Here is a 27,357-nt window from a genome sequence, read left to right as displayed (position 1 = left end):
AGATAATAAGCAGGCTTGGCTGTTAGCAACTCTCTGTTCTACTCTTAGTTTTGGTTGGGGTGAGTAGACTACCAAAATCTAGTAGGGGCTCAGGCTTTTTGTTCATCTGTAGATAGACTTAACCTGCCTCAAAGCATTTTCATTTTGAAAATGGACCATTACTATCATCATCATCATCATTATTATTATTATTCCTACAAATACCACTACCGCAGGTAGGCAGGAGAGCTGGCCCCGCCCCTTGTCTGGCCCCCTTGCCTGGGCAAAATAGAAGAGCTCTTCCTGGTGGTGCAGGTGTAAGAGAGCAAGTAGGCTGCTGGGCAGTGGTGGTGCACACCTTAATTCCAGCACTTGGGAGGCAGAGGCAGGCAGATTTCTGAGTTCGAGGCCAAAAAAAAAAAAAAAAAAAAAAAAAGAGCGAGTAGGCTAAGCAATTCAGCTACCATCCAGACCCAGATCCAGGGCTCTGAGTCGGCCCACTCCAACATCTCCTCCATCTATGAACTGCTGGAGCACATGAAGGGGCTTGTCCTATGGAAACCAAAGCAGCAGGATATCCATGATACAAGGCAACCACAGGATATCTGAGAGGAGTCCCAGTGAGGACCAGGATTGATAGTGTAGCAGAAGCCAGAGGTCTCGAACCAGAATATTGACTCATTGCAATAAACACTTGCAAGCAAAGCTGTACGACACAACACAGCTTCCATAGTGAGATGTTTGCATTGCTGTTGTTGTTTTCTTTTGGAGGGGAGTTTGCAAGGGTGGAGGGCACATATGGAGCGACAGGGAGATGAGTGGGATACATGATATGAAATTCACAAAGAATCAATTAAAAAAAAAACACTGGAGAACAGGGGGCAGGCTTCGGACCTTGAATCTGTGAAACTATATGTACTTGAATACGACCCAGTCCACCGCAACAGGAAACAAAAGCTAAAATACACAACTGGGGTTGGATCAAAATGCAAGACTGCTCAGCAAAGTGAGTCCTCTGCCTCCTCTCCTCCCCCAACCCCCTTTATCCTGACTGTCCACATGCATCAAACACATGTGCTCATAGGAGCTACCTGGTTCAAGCAACCACCACCTCCTTTAGGATGTAGCAGCCCTTTCCACTTAAGTACAATCTGTGCATGGAATGTCTCTCACTCAGACTCACAGTTAAAGCCTTGGTCCTCAGCTGATGGGGTTACACAGGTATGATGGACCATGTAGGAGGCAGAGCCTTGTAGAAGACAGGACATTGGAGCTGTGCATCTGAAATGGTTATTGGCACCTTGACGCATCCCCTGGCCTCATGCTTCCCTCCCAGCTGCCGTGAGGTGAACAGGCCTCCCTCAGCGTGCATTTGCTCCATGATGCCCACTGTCACCACAGGCTAAAAGCAGCAGAGCCAAATAGCAGTGTGAACTCGAACCTTGACTCTGACTAGACCTCTCCTTCTGAATTGTTTGTCTCCGGTATTTTTCCACAGTGATGGAAAGCTTACAAACACACCATTCTCTTCACAGCTCTAGGATCTGCCCCGTCCTGTTTAGTCAGGGCAGCCATGGAATCCTGTTAATGTGAAAATCCACACAGCTTCGTTTTCCTCAAAGATTCTGCATTCCTGCTTTACTCTCAAGGCCTCTTGTTTGGCATCCTGCCATTCTCTCCTCTAAATCACCATGTCTTTCTCTGGATGACAGGACATCAGACACAGGTCCCCAATTGACCCGCTGGGCAGTCTGTTTCTACCCCTAAGCCAATGCACTCTCTTCCTGGGACCCCTCCCCTGGCCCTCCTGCCAATAGACCATATCTCCTTCCTCTTCACTTTGAGGGTGAAACATCGCTAGATGCCTTCAGACTAAGAGACTGTTTCCAGAGTCACCACCCCCTCCTCTGCATGATTTATCTGAATACACATCCCCTGATTTGTTCTAATAAATTATTTCTTTTCATTCTAGTTGTGATCACTAGATTGACAATTTCTTCCTAATAGAAATGGAGGCGCATCTTCAGCCCTACAAAAATGCAAGTCCCTGGTAGGAGCTTGGTATTAGTCACTAATGGTTTACACATAGAGGATGACGTTATTCCTCCGCACAACCCTGTGTGCATCACAAGCATTATCACCCAATGGGACACACAGGCTAAACCAGTGGAAGATTAGAACAAGGACAGATGAAAAAGGGAATGGAAGGGAATTTAGGAGTGGAACGAATACATGTTCAGTTTCTGGTGCGGGACGGTAGGACCAGTAGTGTGGTAGGATCATCATGCAGGGTGGGAGGGCTCAGTGTGCAGACTGCCATGTCCTTCAGTCTCTATCCATGGTAAGAACACAACTGTGGAGGAGGGAAGTGATAGTTGCATCTGCAAGTCCATCCTGGAGGCCAGTGCTAGGGAGACATTGAGGCATTGTGGGTTATCTACCAGAGAAGACTGCCTAGACACCGGTGTAAGCCAACAGAAGATCTTTATTAGTCGGCAGGTGACTACAGTGGGACACTGGATGTTTGGGATGCTCGTGTACCACTGAGCCTTTCTCAGGGTGAGCTGTTAACATGCTTCAGTTAACAAGAACAGTTAGCCAGAAGCAGAACTACAGAAGCCAAAAAGCTAGGTTAGTACCTTTAGAGCCTTTCCCAGAGCTATGGACTTTGATGAATGAGGTCTTTGTTTTCATTTTGGCTGGTGTGACTGTTTAAATGCTGAGTTCTATAGCCTGAGTGGTACTTCTGTCATGGAGTCAGGAGTGCTAAGGTCTTGGGGCCTACTAAGGTCTGGGACCCTGTTGCTTTCCCCACTGGTCTTTGTGAATGAGTCAAGTTGTGGACTTATCCTGTTTTAGTTTAAGATACAAGATCCCAATGTTAACCTAATCAGAATGTGACTTAAAGGCTCAGCCAGTGTAGATAGCAGAGTAGCTAGCCAGGGTGACCAAAAGAACAAATACTGATATTGTGTGATTTTTTTTTTTTTGGTCTTTGTCATGTCTCTTTTTGTGTTCCTTCCTTCTTTCATTCCTTCCTTTGTTTTTACTCATTCTTTCTATCTTTCTTCCTTTTTCTTCTCTTTGTTCTTTTCTCTTTCTTTCTTTCTTTCTTTCTTTCTTTCTTTCTTTCTTTCTTTCTTTCTTTCTTTCTTTCTTTGAGACAGAGTTTCTCTGTGTAGCTCTGGCTGTCCTAGACCTCACTCTGTAGATTAGGCTGGCTTCAAACTCACAGAGACCTTCCTGTCTTTGCCTCCAGAGTACTGAGGTTTTTGTTTTTGTTTTTTTGTTTTCCCAAACTTGAGTTAGGTTTTTTTTTCTTTCTAAATACTCTTGAATAATTAGCATAGAGATAACAGGTTTCTTTCAAAGCCATACATAGTTTCCTTTATCTCAGGAGAACTAAGTCAAAGCCTCTTCAACTTTGGAGGATGTCTCTGCAAGGGAATTTAACTGTTGTTTTAATTCAGAAGCAGAAGCTTTTAATACCTACAAGGCCTGATCAATCTGTCTACTTAGTTTGGAAAGCATCAGAAGAGGCACTTTTAGTCAAACCATTAGTACACGTTCATCAAGTAGTCTCAGTAGTATTGCTGATTTCCAGATGAGTTAGCCCACAAGGCTGAAGGACAGGCATCAGAATAAGGAAGTGTGTAGCTTGAAGGTTTTGGATATTAGACACATTTTAGTCTCTTGTAAATTCTCTAATGTTAATTTGGGCTGCCCCAGTCACAGTGAGTTTTGTCAGTCTATGGGAGGACAGTGTGGTTCGCTCTTATCCTATGTAGTTTGAGTGCTGGGTGCCTAAGGATAACCAGCAATCCTGACTGATTTTTGCCTGGGAATAATTAACTCTATCCCCTGATAGATTCTGTTCCTTCCTGTAGCATAGAGTCTGATTTTCCCAGGCTTTCCAAAGGCCAGAACCTTTTAAAAGGACATTTCAGGAAGCCTTAGTCTCATAACACCAATTTTTGCAGTGGAAACTCTCTTGTTTCTGGTAACCAAGGGGCCCAGCTTCAGTGCAGGAATAGAATGATAAACACTGCATTTCTATCTCAAAAGATAAACTCCCATATCTTTGCTTTTTAAATGCAACCAAACACTTAAAGTGGGCATCAGTGAGCAGAGATCAAGATGATTATGGGTTAGTGGTTTATAGTCACACTGGTTAACACCGTCCCTGTATCCATCTTTCTCAGTTACTAACTAGTTCCAGGCCTGAGGGCTGTGGGGGAGGGGCCACAACCCTATATTCATACCCATAGAATAAAACACAAGACTTAAGAGGATGTAGAGGAGCAGAGAGTAGAAGAGCAAGACTAAAATTTCATTTTAATAGGTCTGGAGACAGTCCAGTTGGCACCATCATCCATGACTTTCTTGACTTGAGAGTGGTGGATCCCTGGTGTAATGCCAGCCATCTTCACAGCCTAAGGAATGAAGAGAAGCACTTTGTAGCATTCTGTCCAAGTTGGTTTCAGTGTCCCCTTGGCCACTTGCTTGACTCAGAGAGTACCTGCAGACTCAAGCAAGGGGAAACTGGTGGTGGACTTAGAAGCAAGCTTGGATAGCCCAGTGAATAGCCTTTATGGAGGACTGGAATGTCTGTAGTGACTTGAGAAAGAAGTAGAGAGTTCTGCCAAGCGCTGGTCTCTGAGCCGGGGAAGCAGCAGGGGAGGTCTTCCAAACATAATCTCATACGGGGTAAATCCCTTCTTATATGGTGTGCAGCAGGCCCAAAGCAAAGCAAAAAAAGGTCAGTAGAGTTGCTGGACTCTTGAGAGTTTTGGAATAAAATTTTTTTTTTAAATCTTGTTATTTTTTTCTACCTGTCCAGAAATCTAAGGTCTATATGTACAGTGAAAATTTCAATTTATTACTGAAGCTTTAACTATTAATTGGAAAATTTGGCCTGTTAGAGCCAGGTCATTGTTAAATCCCATTGGCTAGAGGGAGACCCAGTTAGGGAACCAGTTGCTGGAGGAGCTTTTAAGCTATTCTTTGAGCAGTTTTAGTCCAGGTGCAGACTGGTTCTACCTACATGGAAAAGATGGATAGTTTCTATAAAAAAACTATCAAGTACTTTCACCCTCCCCTGGAGGGCCAGATGTTCGTGAAGTCAGATTTCCCAGAGTTTGATAGGGTGTTGGTTACTCATTTGGACCCCATCCTGGGTAAGGGCTATCTGTTTTAGATTTACTTGAGCACAAAACTGGTATCTGGCTGAGATATCCTGAGCTAATAAAATATCCCGAGCTAGGCATGCTGTCTAGGTATGAGAAACCTTGGTCCGGGCGACTCTGTTTTGTGGATTCCAGAGCCCGGTGAAGGTCAGTTACCAGAGTCCTGGCAGATGTTTCTGGGAGAATGGTCTGTCCGTCTGTTGTTCATCATCAGCTTGTGGGTTTGAGCTGTCCATTTCTTCCTTACCACGGAGTCTCAAGTAGCACTGGGTAGCTATCATAGTATCAATAGGCCCCACTGGTCTTAGAGTGATTTGTCAGATAGCAAGGTCAGTGGCCCGTGATAGCAAATTGTAAGGGAAGATGAATAGCCTCTACAGGGGCCAAGATTTTCTGTTTGTTTTTTCATATCTTTCCCCCGGTGGTGAGAAGCCTTTGTTCTCCACATATCATACCATGGACATGCACAGTAGTTAAAATATAGCAATTGTCCTTTCCTTTTTCCTGTCTGAGAGCCTGGGTCAAATTGATTGCTTCTGCTCTCTGGGCTTTGGTACCTGGCTGGGGTCCAAAATGTTTAAGTTAAAGGAACAACTGCAGTTCCCACATACGTGGATTCATCTTTCATCTCGTGACAGTCATGGGTGAGCCCCTGGGAGTTGTCACCAGGCAAGAAGATAGCAGGAGGATGGTGGTGAGTTTCTTAAACTAGACTCAAGGGTGGGCCAGGAGTAGGGTCTGGCACTGGGTCACACAGGCATTAGACAGCCGTGTTCTGGTGTTCCTCGGAGGAGGAGGGCCTCAGCTGTGCCACGGGATGCTGTGAGTATAAGATCTTGACCCAGAGTGAACTTGTTTGTTTTTCATTAGACTAACAGTAGCCACTACAGCTCTTAGACAGGTGGGCCATCCTGTGACTATAGTGTCCAATTGTTTGAACAAGTTTCCATGGTCCTAACGCTAAAACCTCTTTTGTAGTATCTGTTGTTTCATGGACAAACCAATGAAAAAGGTTTTGAGATGTCTGGAAGTGCTAGGGCTGGAGCCAAAATCAGAGCTGTCCCCCGCGGAGACAGGGTTTTTCTGTATAGCCCTGGCTGTCCTGGAACGCACTCTGTAGACCAGGCTGGCCTCGAACTCAGAAATCCACCTGCCTCTGCCTCCCGAGTGCTGGAATTAAAGGCGTGGGCTACCACGCCCGGCTATCAGAGCTGTTTTTAAAGCCTCAGATGTGTTTTGGTTTAGTCTCTGTTCAGATTATGAACTTAGTGTCCCCCCTTTTTGCTGGTGTATAGAGATCCTGCTATTTCCACAAATTCTGTTATCTAGAGGCAGCAATACTTAACAGTACTTGGGAACTCTCAAACCTGTCTTTTGAGTTGGTATTTGAAGGATGACAGCAATCCTACTCTGAGACAGGCTCCCTTTGCCTCACCTCAGCCGGTAGCCTATGATGTACAAAGTTGAGCTTTCTTAGCTGAAATTCTGTAGCCCCAGGTCTGTAACTCTTGCAGCAGTTCCTCAGTGGTCCCTTTATAATCTATTCCCCCAGGAAACCTCCGACAGAAGGGCAGGAAGTCTGCATTTAGTGTCTTGGAGTAACCTGGATCAAGTATGTTGCCTGCTGTAACACCCTCTTGGTCTGTCTGTTTAAAAGTAAACATGGTTCGCTCACCTCTGCCAGTGGGAGGCTGAAGAATGCATCTTTCAGGTCTGAGAGAGTGTAGACCTGTTTCTTTAGAAGATTCAGACTCATGAGAATAAGATGTCACAGTTTTCTTCACAGGCAGGAGAAGCACATTCCTGGGTGATTGGCAGCACACAAAGATTCCTGTCTCTCCAAGTGTAGCAATCTGTACTGCAATTTCCCTTTTTGTTTCCAGGGTCATTGGATATTTTTTAATCTGGGGTAGCCAAACTGCTTAGTTGACCAATTATAGGAACTTGGTGTTGGGCTAGTCCTAGTGAGTTGTTTTCTACCCATATCCCCAGAAACCTTTATCATCAATATGAGAGATAGTCCAACTGTATTTTGGACTTTGTTTGGAGGCAGAACTTCCAGTTAAGAGATATTCTTCTGACAGAGGGTAAGACACCAACGTTTTGCGGGGTATCTGTAAGTCTAACTGTGTCTCATTATCAGAGATGGTGACGATAGCTTTTACTTTGTACAAAAGGTCTTGTCCCATTCAGTTCTTTGTGGTTAAACACTTTTTGAGCTACCTCCAGAGATTGGAACCTGTTTATATTTCTTTTTTTTTTCTTTTTACCTTTTGCAATTTTTTTCTAATATCTGGGACCAACTGGGTGACAAAGGAAATCTTTTTTAGCAGCTGTCTTTAATCCTTTTATAAAGAACCCAATGGATGTTTAAATCTTCTTGGTCAGAGTTGGACAGAAGGGAAAATCCATTCTGTCCCTGCTGTGTCACATGGCAACGATCCCCCTGCCTGGTCTAGGGATGGTTCTTCTACTTTTTAAAAAAAATGATGGGTTTTGAGTTTTCCAATTATACTGTTCATTAGTTGAAAATGAGACATACATCATAAAAGAGAAAGGAATAGAACTTTCTTTCCTTTGGGCTCACTCTAGGGAAACTTTCCCCTTCCCTTGGGGCTGCTTGGAACAGGCACAGAGAAGAGGGAGCACTCACCCGGGGAAACGATTTCCCTCTCCCAATGAGAAGCCAAGCCCTTCCTCACCTCCACCCAGGGACCAACCCTGAGCAAGAGTCAAGTAACAAAACAAGCAAGTGCTCTCACTCTGGGAGTAGGATGGACAGGTGAGGGGTTTTATTTTATTTTTTGAGGGGGGCAGTGTCTGTGAGCAACCTGGCAGAGACAAGGTCTCCACTAGGACGAGGCACAGGTCTTAAGCCAGGGGATTCTCGAACCAGAGAGAACCACTGGTCAATACAGGGAAACTGTATTGACCTCGTCAATACAGAGCTCTCTCTCTCTCTCTCTCTCTCTCTCTCTCTCTCTCTCTCTCTCACACACACACACACACACACACACACACACACACGAGAGAGAGAGAGAGAGAGAGAGAGAGAGAGAGAGAGAGAGAGAGAGCGAGAGCGACAGGACAACTAGGGGTAGCCAGCACACCTTCAGACACCTGAACAGACCTGGGGAATCTGGACACTGGATCAACAGCCTGACCTGTCCTATGTGTCCAAACAGAAGGCCCCTTAACCAGACTTACCCCTGGAGGTGACAGACCAGGTGACTTTTAATTTGTTTCATTTTGTAATGGAGGTGCCAGACCCTCTGAAACCGCAGGCAGCAGTTGATAAAGGGAGTCTTGGGGACTGGAACGCAGGCTGTGTTCCCCAAGCAGCTCTTTGACTACCATACTCTTTCCCGTTTTGAAGGGCTCTGAGACCCCCAGTGTCTCAGGGTCTGGTCTCTGTGGAATCTTGATGGAACCTCCAGAAATGTTGGGAGGAATCCACCAGGGAAGACTGTTCACACACTGGATTAATCCAATATAAAAATTATATTAGCTGGCTGGCAACTGCACTGGGTGTGTGGCATCCCAATGGAGCAATCAAACCTTTCTCGGCATGAGCCTTTAAGTACAAAAACACGGTTTTAGTTTGACATATTTCAGTTAACAAATACAGTTCGTCAGAAGCAGGACTACAGAAGCCAAAAGACCAGGTTAGTATCTTTAAAGATTTTCCCAGAACTATGGACTTTGATGGATTAGGTCTTTGTTTTCATTTTGGCTGGTGTAACTGTTTATGTGCTGAGTTTTATGGCCTGAATAGTACTCCCATTATGGAATGAGTGGTGCTAAGGTCTGGAGGCCTCCTAAGATCTGGAGCCCTGTTACAGAGGCAGGATGCAAGGGAGAGTCAGTGAGTATGGGAAGATGAGGTTCGGGGATGATCAAGATTGGGTGAATAAAGGGGTCAGTATAGGTCATGGGGTGAGGGTGAAGAGAGTTGACCATAAAGAATCACAGTCAGTTCTAGAAAGAAATGGAACCGCTGATCCAGGAGATCATGGGACACAATAGCGATGTGGATTCACAGGAGGGTAAGCAGATAGCCAGTGGCCATGCTAAGCCAGGCCATACTGGGTCCACCACAGGGAAGAGCCCTGAAGCACATCAAATGCTGGGATCCCATATCACTCACCTGAGAGACTAATCCATGACAGCGTGTGCCTGATCCATGTGTGTTGCTGGTCTCTCCACTCTCTTCGTATGGGATCTCTTGCTGAGTGAGGAGACAGAGCCTTCAATGTGGGCATGAAAGGGAGCAGGTGTAGTAGTCTCTTCTTGTCCTGAACTCCTGTCATGGACTGTAAGGGTGGCTGGCGGGGGGGGGGTGGGGGGGGAGATACACAGGGCACAGGACCTCCTAGCTGTGGAAGACAGCCTTCTTCCTATGATGGTGATTCTCAGGTGTCATTTTGACTTTATCTGGAATTAAGCCAAATGGTGAAGTACTCCTGTGAAGGATTTTTCTTGATTGAATCATTTAAGCTGGGAAGGCCTATTGTAAATTTAGATATTTTGAGGTAGGGAGGTAGACCTTACATCTGGGCCACAGCTTCTGGTGGCAGCCTATATAAAAGACATGGAAGACAGAAACGTTTGTTCTTTGCTTGCTTGTTCTCACACTTTCTGGCAAGTTGATCCCTTCAGTGGTATTAGAGTCTACTTCTTTGAGATTCCATGTATCCAGGAGACCAGCTGAGATATCCAGCCTTGTAGACTGAACAAGTTATTTGGCTCTTGGACTTTCCGTGAGAAGACAGACATTGTTGAAATAGTAGGACTGTAGACCATAGCCCATAAGCCACTGTAATAACTCCAGTGTGTGTGTATGTGTGTGTGTGTGTGTGTGTGTGTGTGTATACATACATTTTATCAGTTCTGTTTCTCTAGAGAACTTTGTCTTGACGTTCCCCAAGTGGCCAGACTTGACAGATAGCTCCATCACAGTGAGGAACTGTTAGTACCCACAAACTCCCTGCCTGAATCCCAAACCTTTCTCTCGTCCAAGGAGCAACACTCACCTGAGGAAGAAGAAGCAGATCCCAAGAAGCAGGAATTTGATAGCCGCTTCTCCCATGGCTACCTGTACCACATCTGCCAGGGGTCTTGGTTTCCCTGAAGAAAGGTAGATGGAGCTGAACTTACATCCTAATCCCAGAGTCCTCCCTCTCACAGTAGTGCTTAGATATGGCCTTCCAAATTTCATCCCCAGACCTGAGACTGCCTCTGTCCATACCATGACTCCCTCATCCCATTGTCCAACAATATATCAGAAAAATCACTTTCTATCATGATTAGAGCCTCTGTCACAGAGGTGGTCATCTGTGATCCTGTTAGTCAGAAGGATGAAGCAATAGGATTATGGGTTCAAAGTCAGTCTGTGTTACATTGTAAGATTCTGCATCAAACATCAAAACCAACAATTGCAATGGAAAATATCAATAACCTACAGAATTTGGGAGCACGTTTGTATATTGTGGTAAGAGTCTGTTGTCAAGCACACAAAAAGAACTCTTTTAAAAATTTATATTTTTACTTGTCTGCATGTGCATATCTGAGGGTCTAGTGCCCTTTGAAGTCAAAAGAAGCTGTTGAATCCCCTAGAACTGGAGTTATAGACAGCTACAAGCCACCACGTGGGTGCTGAGACATGAATCCAGGTGATTTCCAAGGGCAGCTTTAACCAGTAAACATCTCTCCAGCCTCCAGGGAAGAATTATTAAATTTATAAGGAATTCAAATGCCTTTAATCTCAACCCTCAGGAGATAGAGGCAGGTATATCTCCATGAGTTTGAGGCCAACCTGGTGACATAGTGAGACCCTGCCTCATAAAACAAATTACAAAGAGCTCAACAATGCTGCTCATAATAGTCACAGGATTTTAAACTCAACTATCAATTTTTTTTTGAGACAGGGTTGCTCAATGCCCTGCAACTCACCTTGTTAACATCTAGTTAACAGTATGGTAAGCTAGATCGAATGACCAGTGAGCCTCTCTTCATCTTCCCAGCAGTGGAATTATAAAATTATAAGCAAGTGACACTATATCCTGCCCCCTTTCTTTCTCTCTTTCTGTGTGTGTGTGTGAATGTGTGTGTGTGTGTATGTGTGTGTGTGAATGTGTGTGTGAATGTGTGTATGTGTGTGTGTGTGTGAGAATGTGTGTATGTGTGTGTGTGTGAATGTGTGTGTGTGTGAATGTGTGTATGTGTGTGTGTGTAAATGTGTGTGTGTGTGAAATGTAGATTCTGGGGATTGAGCTCAGGCAAGCTCTGAGCTCACTGAGCTCTCTCCCTCCCTACATTTTCTTTTTATCTGTTCAAAGTACATAACATCTTTACATCTGATCAAAGTCAAGGCGATGCCAAACATCTCCTGATATTGATAAAGATACAAAAGATTTGCATGGACAAGGATAAGGGTCAATGCTCATCCTAGGATCAGTCCTTAGGTCCAAAATTAAAACAAAACAGAAAGGGTTTCATCCACAGTGCCTTGGTGGAAGTACAAACTCTCCTAGCTTCCTTTTGGGAATGTTCTACTATCCAACGTGCATGAAGAAACATTTGCTCACCATTCTCTATATCAGAGAGACGCCAGACTCCACTGTAATTTGCATTGGGGAATTAGTAATTCAGACATGTAGACAGACAGACAGACAGGCAGGCAGGCACACATACACACACACACACACACACACACACACACACACACACACACACACCTGTGAAAACAGATACAAAACTCTTTACTGCACATTGATTTTTGGCGAAAATAACATCAATGGAATGGCTGCCAGAGAATAGAAGCTGTCCACAGAACGAGTTCCACTCAGTGTGTACCAGAGTCATGGGGCACAATGGCGGGTAGGCTACTGAATCCGGAGTTCCCTCAGGCCACATGTGGATAAACCAAAGCTTGTTACTGGGTGTAGTCACTGGTCTGTTCTGAGAAGGCAACTGAATTTCTGTGAACAGCTCTCTGTTTGCTCTGCATGTTTTCCCCATATAGCCATGTCTCCTGCACAAGGATTCAGATCAAAGCTGTTGACAGACTCAAGTGCTGAGGCTGCAGGCAGATTCATGAATGGACTAAAAGTGTCTAGGTAGTGTGATTCTGTTATGTGAATGCTGACCTATCCCTGTAATGGCTCAGGAGTGAGTCCAGAAGCCCAAAGGATTGAGGAAGAACGGGGGTGCGGGGAGAACTTTGAATGTGCTGTGAATGAGGAGGGTCCTTAGCTTTCTAAGAAGCAGATCTTTATGTTCAGGGTAAAAAGGGATGGACCCTGCCCTGGGCTAAAGAGACCCTGTTCAACCCAAGATAACTCCCCCTACCTGGACCAACTCTTCCAGAGACATGGGCTGTGGAGTTCTGTGAATTATCTTGGAGAAAAAAAAAAGAGTTTAACATCTCAGGTTTCAGCAACATTTCTCATAACTGTTCAGAAATCATAGAATGCAAAGGGATGAGGTCTGGGTCCACTGTCCCCAATCCAACTATAATCTATGATACAGCTACCATGAATCCCCAGCCTTGGGCTGAACTCACAGGTGACATTGAGCTGGATAGTCTTTTGAACAGTCACACCAGCTCCAGGGAAGGTCACCTGACAGGTGAGGTTGGTTCCATGGTCTTGGAGCCTGGGAGTGAGGGTCAGCACTGAGGAGAGTGTGGTCGTGGGGCCCAGGGATATGAGGGCAGCTGACATCCAGGAAAAGATGGGGGGTGTTCCCCGTTCACAAGCCCAGGGCACAGAGCACATCACATTGGTAGGACGACCAAGCTCCAGTGTCTGTGGGATGCTGATGTTGGGGCTGTGAGTGAGGTCTGGTAAGGAGAGAAAGATCAGGATGGGGGTGAAGGACAGCTACTGAGAAGCCCAGGTTTTGATTCAACTCTTCCACTTCCCTGCTTCATCCCCAGTCACTCTCAGGCTGGGGTCCTAGCCCTGCCCTGTAGGCTTCTGTGACTAACATGGAGCAAGTACTTTACCTGTCACATGCACAGAGATCCTTTCCTCACAGAAATTCCATGTTTTGCCTCCTTTTTCCAGTCTGAAGAAGTAAGAACCGTTGTCACCCTTTTGTGCATCTCTGATGTCCAAGGAGCAGTCCCCAGAGAAGTGGAATCGGCTCTGCATCTCCTTCTGCACTAGTTGATATGGCTTGTTTGTAGCCACCAGAGAGTCAGGGTGTGTATTTTCCCCTTCATGGAACCAGTACCCAAAGGCAGCATCTGACCACCTGTTCATGGGGTACTCAATGAGGTGGCAGGGCACAAGGACACACAGACCCTCCTGCACCGTCACAGACTGTAACTCCAGTGTCAGTGACGGATACGTACCTATGACCTCTCTAGGGAGAATAAAGCAGTTTCCAGATGCCCACTTAAGCACCCAGAGCAAGGGCAGCAGTCGGGACAGCAGCATCCCAGCAGATGGCCTGGGCTCCTGTGAGTAAGCAAACTGGAGGGCTCACAGATAGGAACTGGGAAAGCAGCAGAGAATCAACAGACTTCAGCTCACAGAAGAGGAACTAGGGACAGCAGGTGGCCCAAGTCTTCCCTCCTATCTGCAGAGATCACGTGAAAGCCCAGCAGTCAGACATTAAAGAGATGGGGCAGAGGGAAAGGGGTGTGGGTGTGGTTCAGAGAATAAAGGCTGTGGAGATGGCTCAGACTGGGAAGTGCTTGTTGCACAAACGTGAGGACCTAAGTTCAGATTCACAGCATGTACATAAAAATCTGGTAATGACAGTGCACATCTGTAACCCCAGGGCTGGGGAGACAGAGACAGGAGGATCTCTAGAGCATGGTGTCCAGCCACTCTACCTGAATTGGTTGTCTCTACATTCCATGAGAGATCCTGTCTCAAAAACTCAGGTGGAGGAACTGCTGAGATGGCTCAGTGGTTTAGAACACTTACTGCTCTTACAGAGGACCTGGGTTCAATTTCCGGCACCTATTTGGTGGCTTGCAGCCATCCATAACTCCAGTTCCAAGAGTTTTGGCATCTTAATCTGACCTGCACTGGGCATGCACATGGCGCACACATGTACACTCCACACATAAGATATACAATAATAAATGTTAAAAACATTTTAATGAGTCAGATGATCATTGAGTATGATGTCAATCTCTGGCCCTCATACCCACAATTGTGCATAAACACTGCATATATAAATGCATCAATGTATGCACACACATATGCACAAGAAGGAAGGGAAGAAGAAAGGAAAGTTGGAGGAAGGAAGGAAGGAAGGAAGGAAGGAAGGAAGGAAGGAAGGAAGGAAGGAAGGAAGGAAAGAAGGGGTCGAGAAGGTTAGAGAGCAAGTTCTGAGGGACTTCCCTACAGCACTGGGGTGGACCTGGACCCAGGGATGAGTCTAAGAGCTTTTCTTAGTCTAAGGTCTCCTCTTAGGAGAAAGATCTCTGATGAACTGAAGCCAGCATCTGTTTGCTCACTCATTTATCCAGGAAACACATAGTGAGCTGTGGGCATTGCAGAGTTAGAAGCAGGAAGGGAAACATGTGTCTGGTCTCCTCCCATGCTGCCTGCTGGGCAGGAACCTCAAACTCTCCATACACGAGTGCTGCTGTCTTCAGAGCTGCTGGCCCAGGACACGTCTCTACCTGCCACTGAGGCATGCATATGAGATGTATTTGTAAAGCACAAGCTGGGAATTATTTCCTTCACATCTTATGTTCTCTCATGCCATGGAATTTGATGTTTTGCGCGCACGCGCGCGCACACACACACACACACACACACACACACACACTTAAACTTATTTGTTAGATATGATGGTGCACCCTTTTAAAGGGTAGCACTTGGAGGCAGAGCTCTGTGATTTGAATGAGTCTAGTTTATATTGTGAGTTCCAAATCAGCCACGACTACATAGTGAGAGACTGTCTCAAAAGTATTTTTATTAATTCTTTGAGAATTTTATACTGTATATTTTGGTCAAATCCACCATATCTCCACTATCTACCCACCCTTGTGTTCTCATTTTCAGTCACACCCATTGATTCCTGTTTGTGTTTCCCATATACTCTTGGGTTTGTGAACCCAGGGAGTGTGAATCCACTGGGGTGTAGCCAACCTACCAGGCACCACACTCTTAAAGAAAACCGACTTTTAGCAGCTCTTCAACTAGTGTGCAGGATTCCATGTCTAACTTTCCTCTCTATTTTGGGAATAGGCCCGGCTTGAGTTTGCACAGGTCTTACACATGCTATCACAGCCACTCTGGGTTCATGTGTGCAGCTGCCTGGTGTGTACAGAGGACACTGTTTCCCTGTAGTCATTCACTGCACGTGAGTCCGACATTCTTTTCACCCCTCTTCGATGATTCCTGAGCCTTGCGGGGTAGCGTGTAGTGTGGATGTCCTGGGTGGGGCTAAGCATGCTGCATTTTATTCTCTGAAAATTTTATATGTAGTGTCTTGTTTTCTGAATTTGGAATTATTTCGTTTTGATTATAAGCTGTTTTATTGGATCTGTAACACGTCATGGATACACTCACCTACTTTTAGATGTTTTCTCACAGTATGTAATGTGTCACCCTCTTTACAGCCCTTTTCTTTTCAGGACAGCAAGATACTGTATCCTAAGCATTCTTGATATGTACAAGGAGACCAAGGACATGCCCAGGAGGAAGAAGAAAACAAAGATTATGAAGGAGGCTGGTTCAGATAGACAAATATCTTGGGGCAAAGGCCACAGAGTAGCTCAGTCCAAAGAAACCCAGGCCCCATTGCCTGGGACCTTTAAGTGTTTCCTTCCACCTGTGAGTGGTCTTGGTAGATGTGACTAAGTAAGGATTTTGTCCATTGGGGAGCACCCTGGATTATCTATGGCCTTCAAATCCAATCACAGTGTCTCCCTAAGGGAAAAGCACAGGGAGATGGGATGCTAATTAAGGGCTGAGGCCATGTGACCCCAGAAGTAGAAATGGGCGAGGTGACATGGGGATAAGGATGGCAATGGCCTCCACAAAGTGGGGAAGCAAGGGGTGGACAGTCCCCACGATCCATTTAGGGACAGTCACTCATGAAACATGCTGCTTGGCACCCAAGGAGCATAACTTTTGGTTTATAACCTCTTGAGCCACAAGAGAGGAAGCATTCGTGCTTCGGAAACCTGCTGTGTGTGACTCTGTCTGGGGCTATCAGCGGCTTGTGAAGAGGGAACATCCATGCTTCAGACACCTGCTGTGTGTGACTCTGTCTGGGGTTATCAGCGGCTTGTGAGGAGGGAGCTTCTGAGTTCTGAGGGACCTTAAAGGAGGAAGCGGGCAAGCCTCTTCCCGAACGCCATTCTCGGTTTTCTGGTGTTTAAAATACTTTATTTGTTCATGTTCAGTCTACAAAGTGAAGTGTTTCAGAATCACATTTTCCTTCTGATCCATCATGTGTCCACAGCCATACCATTGTGAACACACCATAGCTAAGTACAATGTAGTGGAATTTTTTTTCATATCTGCCCCCCCCTCCCCGTTATCTTCTACTACCTCTTCTTTTTTCTCCCACTATCCCCTGTGTATTAGTCATGGTTCTCTAGAGAAAAGAGTGTACAGAATGAATCTCTGTCTGTTTGTCTTTCTGTCTTTCTGTCTGTCTGTCTGTCTGTCTGTCTGTCTCTGTCTCTCTCTCTCCATCTAAAAAGGGGGTTTATCAGAATGACTTACAAGCTATAGTAGAGGAGAAACAGTACCATATACTTGATGCTGATTCAAAGCTTATATCACTTTTGGAGAATCCTGCCACAGCTCTCCAGTCTGCTGCCACATAATTGGCACTGTAACTGTGTCTTTACAAGGCCATTCCATTTTTCTATCAGTCTAGATGCTTCAGGATGGTGAGGAACAAGGTAAGATGAGTAGATTCCATCCATGATTGTGGGTCTGTGTCACACTTGGACATGTCTGCCTGGACACTGCTAAGCTTCCTGCTATGATAACTGACTAAACCTCTGAAACTGTAAGCCAGCACCAATTCAATGTTTTTCTTTATAAGAGTTGCCTTGGTCAGTGTATCTTCACAGTAATAAAACCAGAACTAAGACAGCCATTAATATTTAAAGTTATTTTTAAAGGCTATGTGTTGGTTGCAGTCCCCCACCTCTCTGTTTTTCTATGTATTTCAGTAATTATACCTTCATTTTTTTTTCTTTCTAGAGTATCTTGGACATGCTGACTCCTCTCCTTAACCACAATATTGCTTCCAACATTTTCTTTAGGATTGCCTTTGAAGTACACAAATTCTTATAGCCTGCTTATGTTATTGAAAAATTTCCTTTCTTCTTTAATGATGTCAACTAGTTTTTCTGGATCTAGTTATCTAGGTTGGTATTTGTGGACTTTTAGAACTTGTAATGCATTGCTCCCGTCTTTTCTGGCTGTCAAATTTTCCATTGAGGGATCAGCTGCTAACTCTGATAGTTTTTGTTACTGTTATTGTTGTTGTTTTAAATCCATGACTAGTGTTTCCTCAATATTCTATTTTTTGTTTTTTTCTATGTATTTAGCATTTTAACTTTGATATTCTATGAGGGGTTTCTTTTCTGCTCTTGTGTAGTTGGCCTTTTGTGTGTGTAACTGTATGAGTATGCCTGTTCTCAGTTTGGGAAAGTTGCCTTCTGTGTTCTTGTTGAGGATCTGGTCTATAGCATTGACTTGGGATTCTTCTTCATCTATGACAATAATTCATTGATTTTTTTAATGATGCCCTATAGCTTCCACATTTTTAAATTTTAGACAAATTTTTTACTAGATATTTTCTTCATTTACATTTCAAATGCTATCCCCAAAGCCCCCTATACCTTCCTCCTGCCCTGCTCCCCAACCCACCCACTCTAGCTTCCTGGCCCTGGCATTCCCTTGTGCTGCATCCACATTTTGTAAAAAGAAAAACCAAAACAAAACATCATATTATTATTGTGTGTCTAACGTGGACAGAGGAGTCTGGGCTGGAGTTTACAGAATGCACAGATGGGACTCGTTAGGCTGGGTGAAAACTCTGGCTATGAGACTCCACATCAGCCTCTGAATTGGGGAGGGTGCAATTAGAGTAGTGTCAGATGGATTCACTGGGCTGGGCCAAAGCATAGGATGTGTATACTGGAGCAGCAATCTTGTACAAGCAGTAGTTGTGAGAGGCTCTGCCAGGAAGGGCAGGTAGTTTACCTGTTCCTTTGTGCTACAGGACAAGCTAGAAGATCTGTGTTAGTTTCTTTTGCTGTGATAAGATACCATGATGAAGGGAACTTATAAAAGAAGAGTTTAATTGAGCTTATGGTTGCAGAGGGTTAGGGACTATTATGGCAAACAACAGGTGGCTGAAACAGCAATTGAGAGCTCACATATTGATCCACAAACAAGACATACATAACTTATTTTCTGTTTCAGATCATGTTTATTGTCTTCATCCAGCATCCAGATTTGCAGTTTCACTCTCAAGCCTGACTTGAGCAGCTTCACCAGCAGTTTCTACCACTAGCTTTCTCCTGGCACTGGTCTGACTTGTTGTTTATACAGATCTTTTCTCCATCTACTTCTAAAACCTCTTGAACTCATTCATTCTGTAGCCTACACACACACACACACACACACACACACACACACACACACATACAGAGAGAGAGAGAGAGAGAGAGAGAGAGAGAGAGAGAGAGCAATTGTAACCAAAAAGCTTATAAGCTCTACCACCTGCTGAGGGCTAAGTGTTCAGACGTATGAATCTCCTACCGGAAACATTCATATGTAAACCACCACAGGGCAGGCTAGTAGGGATGTATCCAAGGTCTTGAGAGTCCCAAATGGAGGAAAGGATGCCAGGAGAAAGTCATTGTCCCTGGAAATGAGCATTGGGAGAAATTAGGGAAACAAATCCCTTCACAACAGCCACAAATAATATAAAAAAATTTGGAGTAACTCTAACCAAACAAGGGAAAGACCTGTATGACAATAACTTCAAGTCTCTCAAGTAAAAATAGAAGAAGGCCTCAGAAAATGGAGAGATCTTCCATGCTCATGTATTGGCAGAATTAACATAGTAAAAATGGCCATCTTACCAAAGGCAATCTATAGATTGCAATCCCCCATCAAAATCCCAACACAATTCTTCAAAGACATGGAAAGAGCAATTCTCAAATTCATCTGAAAAGGCAAAAAACCCAGAATAGTGAAAACAATTCTTAACAATAAAAGAATGGCTGGGGGAATCACCATTCCTGACCTCAAGCTGTACTACAGAGCAACAGTGATTAAAAACTGCATGGTACTGGTACAGAGACAGACACGTTGATCAATGGAATAGAATTGAAGACCCAGTCTGCAACCCTATAGGAGGAACAACAATATGAACTAATCAGTATCCCCCAGAGCTTGTGTCTCTAGTTGCATATGTAGCAGAGGATGGCCTAGTAGGCCATCAATGGGAGGAGAGACCCTTGGTCTTGTGAAGATTATATGCCCCAGTACAGGGGAATTCCAGGGCCAGGAAGCAGGAGTGGGTGGGTTGGGGAGCAGAGCAGGGGGAGGGTATAGGGGACTTTCGGGATAGCATTTGAAAGGTAAATGAAGAAAATATCTAAAAAAAAAAAAAGAATTGAAGACCCAGAAATAAAACCACACACTTACAGACACTTGATGTTTGACAAAGAAGCCAAAATTAGACAATGTAAAAAAGAAAGCATCTTCAATAAACAGTGCTGGTCTAACTGGCTTTATGTAGTAGAAAAATGAAAATAGACCCATATTTGTCACCTTGCACATAGCTCAAGTCCAAGTGGACCAAGGATCTCAACATAAAACCTGATACACTGAACCTAATAGAAGAAAAAGTAGGAAAGAGCCTTAAACTCATTGGCACAGTGGGAAATTTCCTAAACAGAACTCCAATGGCTCATGTTCTAAGATCAAGAATTGATAATTGGGCCCTCATGAAACTGGAAAGCTTCTGTAAGGCAAAGGACATAGTCAATAAGACAAATTGGCAACCTACAGATTGGGAGAAAATCTTCACTGACCCCACATCCAATAGAGGGCTAATATTCAAAATATACAAAGAACTCAAGAAGTTAATCACCAAAAAAACCCCAAACAACCCAATCAAAAAATGGGGTATAGAACGAAACTGAGATTTCACAACTGAGGAATCTGGAATGGCTGAGAAGTACCTAAAGAAATGCTCAAAGTCCCAGTGATCAGAGAAATGCAAATCAAAATGGCCCTGAGATTCCACCTTACACCAATCAGAATGGCTAAGATCAAAACCTCAGGTGATAACATGTTGGAGAGGATGTGGAGAAAGAGGAACACTCCTCCATTGCTGGTGGAATTGCAAACTGGTACAACCACTCTGGAAATCAATCTAGAGGTTCCTTAGAAAATTGGATCTAGATCTACCTGAATATACTCAAAAGATGCTCCACCATGCCACAGTGGCACTTGTTCCACTATGTTCATAGCAGCCTTTCTTGTGATAGCCAGAGCTGGAAACAACCCAGATGCCCCATGGTAGAAGAATGGATACAGAAAATGTGGTTCATATACACAATGGAATACTACTCAGCTATTAAGAATGAGGATATCCTGAGTTTTACAGGCAAATGGATGGAACTAGAAAATATCATTCTGAGTGATGTAACTCAGACCCAAAAGGACATGCATGGTATGTACTTACTAATAAGTGGATATTAGTTAAAAAAAAAAGTTCAGAATACCCAAGATACAGTCCACAGAACTCAAAAAGGTCAAAAAGCTGAAGTGCCCAAGTGAGGATACCTCAGTCCCACTTGGGAGGGAGAAGAAAGCAGTCACAAGTAGGGAGAGAGGGAGGGACTTGGGAGGGAAAGTGGAAGGGGGGGAGGCAATAAGTGGGGAGAGGGGAACCTGATCTGGTTTGGGGTGAGGGAAAAGGAATGAAGCCCCAAGGGCCTGCAGAAAGAATGAAAACAGGCAACCTCTGGAGGTAGGAGGTTGGTGGAACCCTCCAGAATGTACCAGAGACCTGGGAGGTGAGAGACTCTCAGGACTCAAAGGGAGGGACCTTAGATGAAATGCCTGACAGTAGGGAAAAGGAACTTATAGAGCCCACCTCCACCAGGAAGACAGGGAGGACATCAAATGAGGGAGGGTAGGGCCATCCCACAGTCACAACTCTGACCCATAATTGTTCCTGTTTGAATTACAGGGATGGAAATGGAGAGAAACCTGAGGAAAAGAAGGTCCAGCAAAAGGCCCAAAGAGGGATCCAGCTCAAGGGGAGGTCCCAAGGCCTGACACTATTACTAAGGCTATGGAACACTCACAAAAAGGGACCTAGCATGACCGCACTCTGGAAGATCCAACAAGCAGCTGAGTCAGAGTCAGATAGTTGCACTCAACCAATGGACAAAAGTAACTGACCCCTGCTGTTGAATCAGGGAAGGCTGAAAGAAGCTGAGGAGGAGGGCAACCCTGTAGGAGGACCCACAGTCTCAATTATCTGGACCCCTCCTCCCCCTCACCGAGATCTCTCAAACACTGGGCCACTAAACAGGCTTCATACACCAGCTGATATGAGGCCACCAATACACATACACAGAGGAACCTGTCAGTTTGGTGGCTTTCTTGTGCCCTTGTTTATAAAGATCTCATTTTTTGGGAAGGTAAATTGATAAGCTAATATTTGGACTAATTTCCTTCAATGGTCTTCATGAACTATTTAGAAAAAAATTTAACCTTATCCAACTGGGTTTTGTGGATTGAGAGAGCTAGGCAATCAATTTCTTTTGAAAGAATCAAGTTTTCAAGTCCTGTTATTTTGGGGAGTCTATCAGAGCTGACCACTCAGACACAGCACAGATTATAGCCAATTGAAAGTCTTTTTTTTTAAAGACAGCATTTCTCTACATATCCCTCGTTGTCCTGGAATACACTATGCAGATCAGGTTAGCTTTGAGTGCATAGAGACAGCCTTTCTATGCATTAAATCCTCTGCAGGATTAAAGGCCTGTCGGGTTCAAAGTCTTTATTTCAGCCAGCTGAGACAACCGTCATGTATTCTGAACCTATGTGTAGTCCCAAGTGTCCAGAGCACAGGGTTTTTAAAGGCAAAAAACCGCATATCATGGCATCTTGCTCAGCAGCTGCAAGGTAGGAGTAGGAGGGTGCTTGGAAGAAGCAGGCAATTTAACAGATAAATAAGCAGTTAGCTGGAGGGACTTCTGCATAAGTAGGCTGTTTAGCAGAAGCTAAGATGAGCTAACTGGGGCATCTTGAGCTCAGGTTCCTGGAATACAGTTGAGTTATTTTCTATGGGATTCTCCATCAATGAGGTCAAATTTTAGTTAAACTGCAAATGGCCACTGTAAGAATACAAGATGGAGAAACCTCTGCACTCTCTTGCCCTGTCATACTATCTAAGTGCCTAGCTGATGGTTTTAGGAATTAGCATACTATCTTCTGTCAGGCAATCCCAGACTGATGGCGTAAAGCAGTTTTGCCGGAGCATGGGTGCATCAATTTGTAATCATATCTACAGTTACTTTTGTGCTGCAGCTGCACAATTAAGTAAGTATCACAGAAACAGCCTGGCTTTTGTGTCTTACTTATTGTTTGGCTCTTTCCAAATGGGTGTTGATCTTTGCTTTATGTTGTACCCTCCTCCTTTTATTCCATAATAGCAATAGTAGTTGTTCTACTTTATAATAGATGTTATTTCCTCAACTTTCTTTTCCTTTTTCCTTTTTTATCAGATATTTTCTTTATTTACATTTCAAATGTTATCCCCTTTCCTAGTTTCCCCTCTGAAAACCCCCTATCTCTTCCCTCCTCCCCCTGCTCCCCAACCCACCCACTCTTGCTTCCTGGCCCTGGCAGTCCCCTATACTGGGGCATATAACCTTTATAGTTCCAAGAGCCTCTCTCCCATTAATGGCTTACTAGGCCATCCTCTGCTACATATGCAGTTAGAGCCATGAGTCACACCATGTGTTTTTTTTTGGTTGGTGGTTTAGTCCCAGGAAGCTCTGGGGGTACTGGTTAGTTCATATTGTTGTTCCTCCTATGTGGTTACAAACCCCTTCAGCAACTTGGATACTTTCTCTAGCTCCTTCATTGGGGATCCTGTGCTCTATCCAATGGATGACTGTGAGCATCCACTTCTGTATTTGTCAGGCATTGGCAGAGCCTCTCAGGAGACAGCTATATCAGGCTCCTGTCAGCAAGCTCTTGTTGGCATCCACAATAGTGTCTGGTTTTGGTGGTTGTTTATGGGATGAATCCTGGCGGGGGTGGGGCAATCTGTGGATGGTTATTCCTTCAGTCTTAGCTTCACACTTTGTCTCTGTAACTCTGTCCATGGATATTTTGTTCCCCCTTCTAAGAAGGATCACTTTGGTCTTTCTTCTTCTTGAGTTTCTTGTGTTTGTGAATTGTATCTTGGTTATTCCAAGTTTCTGGCTAATATCCACTTATCAGTGAGTACATACCATGTGTGTTCTTTTGTGATTGGGTTACCTCACTCAACTTTCAAAGGGTGGAAACACTTGTCTCTGATTTCAATCAAGTGTTAAGTAGCCACAGATAATGCTCCTATAACATCACTAGTTACAAAGCAATTGATACGAATTACACCATTGATAGTCTAGTTTAATTGTCTATAAGTTCACTATTTCTTTCAGGAGTTCTATTCATTTTATACTTGATGTGAAAAATAGCAGTAGCAGAGTTTCCTTTCCACTCCTATGTAGGCACTCCTACACCATTTTTTATGTGGAAAAGTAAAATTTTGCTTTTAGCAATATAATTGGATCAGTGATAAATCTTTACAGGCAACTCTTTGGTATTTAAAGTATTCAACTTAAATTACTTCCCATTCTAACACTGATGAAATCAATTCTTTTTTGTTTCCAGAATAGTACCTTACTACTTTAAAAACTGAATTTAAAACAGAGCAGTTTTAAGTACATAAGTGTGCTTCTTGTGCTAAGAGAAAGATCTTCAAAATTTCTGTGTAAAGACAAAGAGAGTACATGAGGGAAAACAGATTAGAGTATTCCATATTTCATTCCCAAGGCACACAAAAGATACATTTAGAAAATGGATGTTTGAAATACTGCTAAAGGAAAGTATTCTACTATAACTAACACAAACCCATAATAACTATATGAGAAAGAAACATCTACAATATACTTGATATACAAGATAACTGGATAATATATACATGGCACCTTTAAAAGAGAGGAAAATGAAACAGGTGACAAGAGCCTTCTCAAAAATCAAATAGAGGAACCATCACATAATAGAGAAGGTGAAAATATGTATTAAAATAAATACATCCTGTAAGTAAAATTTCCCCTCAAATTCTTCAAATTAAGATCTAAAATTATTAAAGTTTCTATTCTTGTATTAGAGAATAGAAAGCCAAGACTCTGCCTTTATTTGTTTGTTTTTAAACAGTTTTTGCTTTTATTAGCTGTTTTCTTTATTTACATTGCAAATTTTATCCCCTTTCCTCATTTCCCCTCTGAACCCCCCATCCCATCCCCCTCCCCTTGCTCACTAACCCACCCACTCCTGCTTCCCTGTCCTGGCATTCTCCTACACTGGGGCATCGAGCCTTCACAAGACCAAGGGCCTCTCCTCTCATTGATATCCCACAAGGCTATCCTCTGCTACATATGTAGATGGAGACATGGGCCCCTCCATGTGTGTACCCTTTGGTTGGTGATTTAGTCCCTGGAAGCACTTGGGGGTGTGTGTCTAGTCATATTGTTGTTCCTCCTATGCAGCTGTAAACCCCTTCAGCCCCTTCAGTCCTTTCTCTAATTCTTCCATTGGGGACCCCATGGTCAGTTCACTGGTTGACTGTGAGCATCCAACTCTGTATATGTCAGGCTCTGGCAGAGCCTCTCAGTAGACAGCTATATCAGGCTCCTGCCAGCAAGCACTTCTTGGCATCCAAAATAGTGTTTGTGTTTGATGACTGTATATGGGATGGACCCCCAGGTGAGGCAGTCTCTGGATGGTCTTTCCTTCAGTTTCTGCTCCACACTGTCTCCATATTTGCTCCTGTATTTTGTTACCCCTTCTAAGAAGGACTGAAGCACCCACACTTTGGTCTTCCTTCTTCTTGAGCTTCATGTGGTCTGTGAACGTATCTTGGCTATTTGGAGCTTTTGGGTGAATGTCCACTTATCAGTGAATATATACCATGTATGTTCTTTTGTGATTGGGTTATTTCACTCAGGATATTTTCTGGTTCCATCCATTTGCCTAAGAATTTCATGAAGTTTCTAATAGCTGAGTAGTACTCCATTGTGTAATTGTACCACATTTTATGTATCCATTTCTCTGTTGAAGGACATCTGAGTTCTTTGCAGCTTCTGGCTATTATAAATAAAGCTGCTATGAACATAGTGGAGCATGTGTCTTTGTTATATGTTGGAGCATCTTCTGGGAACACACCCAGGAATAGTATAGCTGGGTCCTCAGGTAATACTATGTCCAATTTTTTGAGGAACCACTAGGCTGATTTCCAGAGTGGTTGTACCAGCTTGCAATCCCACCAACAATGGAGGAGTGTTTCACTTTCTCCACATCCTTGCCAGCATCTGCTGTCACCTGAAGTTTTGATCTTAGCCATTCTGACTGGTGTGAGGTAGAATCTCAGGGTTGTTTTGGTTTGCATTTCCCTGGTGACTAAGTATGTTGAACATTTCTTTAGGTGCTTCTTGACTATTTGAGTTTTCTCAGTTGAGAATTCTTTGTTTAGCTCTGTGCCCCAGTCAAAATATCACTATTTGCACATGATATGATAATATACTTAAGTGATGCCAAATATTCCACCAGAGAACTACTTAACCCTGATAAACAACTTCAGCAACGTGGCTGTATATAAAATTAACTCAAACAAATCAGTACTCTTCCTCTACTCAAAGAATAAAAAGGCTGAGAAAGAAATTAGGGAAACAACACCCTTCACAATAGTCACAAATAATATAAAATACCTTGGTGTGAATCTAACTAACAAAGTGGAAGATCTGTATAACAAGAACTTCAATTCTCTGAATAAAGAAATTAAAGAAGATCTCAGAAGATGTAAGGATCTCCCATGCTCATGAATTGGCAGGATCAATATTGTAAAAATGGCTATCTTGCCAAAAGCAATCTACAGATTCAATGCAATCCCCATCAAAATTCCAACTCAATTCTTCATAGAGTTAGAAAGAGCAATTTGCAAATTCATTTGAAATAAAAAATACCCTCAGGATAGTGAAAACTATTCTCAACAATAAAAGAACTTCTGGTGGAATCACCATCTCTCACCTCAAGCTGTACTACAGAGCAAAAGTGATGAAAACTGCATGGTATTGGTGCAGAGACAGGCAAGTAGATCGATGGAATAGAACTAAAGACCCAGAAATGAACCCACATAGCTATGGTCACTTGATCTTTGACAAAGGAGCTAAAACCATCCAGTGGAAAAAAAAGACAGCATTTCAAAACATGGTACTGGTTCAACTGTCGGTCAGCATGTAGAAGAATGCAAATCTATCCATTCTAATCTCCTTGTACAAAACTCAAGTCCAAGTGGATCAATAACCTCCTCATAAACCCATGTACACTGAATCTAATAGAAGAGAAAGTGGGGAAGAGCCTCAAATACATGAGCACAGGGGAAAAAAGTTCCTGAACAGAACACCAATGGCTTATTCTCTTAGACCAAGAATTGACAAATGGGACCTCATAAAATTGCAAAGCTTCTGTAAAATAAAGGACGCTGTCAATAGGACAAAATGGCAGACAACAGACTGGGAAAAGATATTTACCAATCCTACATCTGATAGAGGGTTAATATCCAATATACACAAAGAACTCAAGAAATGACACTCTAGACAATCTAAGAAATGCATTTCTAAAATTGATTTTCCTTTAAAATTTTTCTTGCAAATATCACATTGTTGAAATGTTAGTTTATATTTAAAAAATAAATGGGTTTGAGTTTTTCTACACAAGTTTAATAAATAAGAAAATAATTTAAAAATTTCTAACTATATTAATAAAGCAAATCTGTCTGAAGAAACTTTTAGTACAGAGCTGACCTCTGGTTCTTCTTTCTCCAGTTATTTTTTAACAAACATGTCTTTAAAAACACTTCTTCAGATTTAAATGCCAAACTGCCCCAA

General features: G+C 43.4%; 1 protein-coding gene and 1 long non-coding RNA gene across 16 annotated transcripts; one reads left to right on the top strand and one right to left on the bottom strand.

Annotated features, from left to right (window-relative positions):
• Positions 1-2,446: 2,446 nt before the first annotated feature.
• Positions 2,447-13,741, bottom strand: Siglech (sialic acid binding Ig-like lectin H). 15 transcript variants are annotated; one of them, XM_030242469.1, is made up of 7 exons: positions 13,525-13,727; positions 13,174-13,332; positions 12,730-13,008; positions 12,516-12,563; positions 10,199-10,292; positions 9,313-9,393; positions 2,447-4,412 (listed from the first exon to the last, which is right to left on the bottom strand). In XM_030242469.1, exons 1-6 carry the CDS (start codon positions 13,607-13,609, stop codon positions 9,321-9,323), a joined length of 738 nt encoding a protein of 245 aa, XP_030098329.1. In that variant the 5' UTR covers positions 13,610-13,727; the 3' UTR covers positions 2,447-4,412; positions 9,313-9,320. The 15 variants fall into 15 exon arrangements, with proteins under 15 accessions (XP_030098329.1, XP_011249160.1, NP_848821.2 ...); XM_006540832.4 differs by having other exon boundaries at positions 4,323-4,694; positions 9,313-9,412; positions 13,174-13,424; positions 13,525-13,730; XM_006540830.4 differs by having other exon boundaries at positions 4,323-4,694; positions 9,313-9,412; positions 13,525-13,730.
• On the top strand, positions 13,299-16,801 carry Gm39015. The gene is made up of 3 exons (XR_882090.3): positions 13,299-13,372; positions 15,383-15,497; positions 15,772-16,801. It is a non-coding gene; the product is annotated as a predicted gene, 39015 (long non-coding RNA).
• Positions 16,802-27,357: the final 10,556 nt, after the last annotated feature.

The sequence above is a fragment of the Mus musculus genome, chromosome 7 (genome assembly GCF_000001635.26).
Source record: "Mus musculus strain C57BL/6J chromosome 7, GRCm38.p6 C57BL/6J".
In the NCBI taxonomy this organism is placed as follows: Eukaryota; Metazoa; Chordata; class Mammalia; order Rodentia; family Muridae; genus Mus; species Mus musculus.
The sequence above is the reverse complement of the archived record's forward strand: the minus strand, read 5'-3'. Positions and strand labels throughout refer to the sequence as shown.

Excerpts from the sequence above, each read along its gene's own strand:
- Siglech (XM_011250857.3), bottom strand. The coding sequence starts at position 13,609 with ATGCTGCTGTCCCGACTGCTGCCCTTGCTCTGGGTGCTTAAGTGGGCA. Across the intron at positions 10,293-12,515 it reads CTCTGGAAGAGTTGGTCCAG|GGAAACCAAGACCCCTGGCA; the intron begins GTAGGGGGAGTT and ends ACCTTTCTTCAG. Across the intron at positions 9,413-10,198 it reads ATCTGCTTCTTCTTCCTCAG|GCTCTGTCTCCTCACTCAGC; the intron begins GTGAGTGTTGCT and ends CCCACATTGAAG.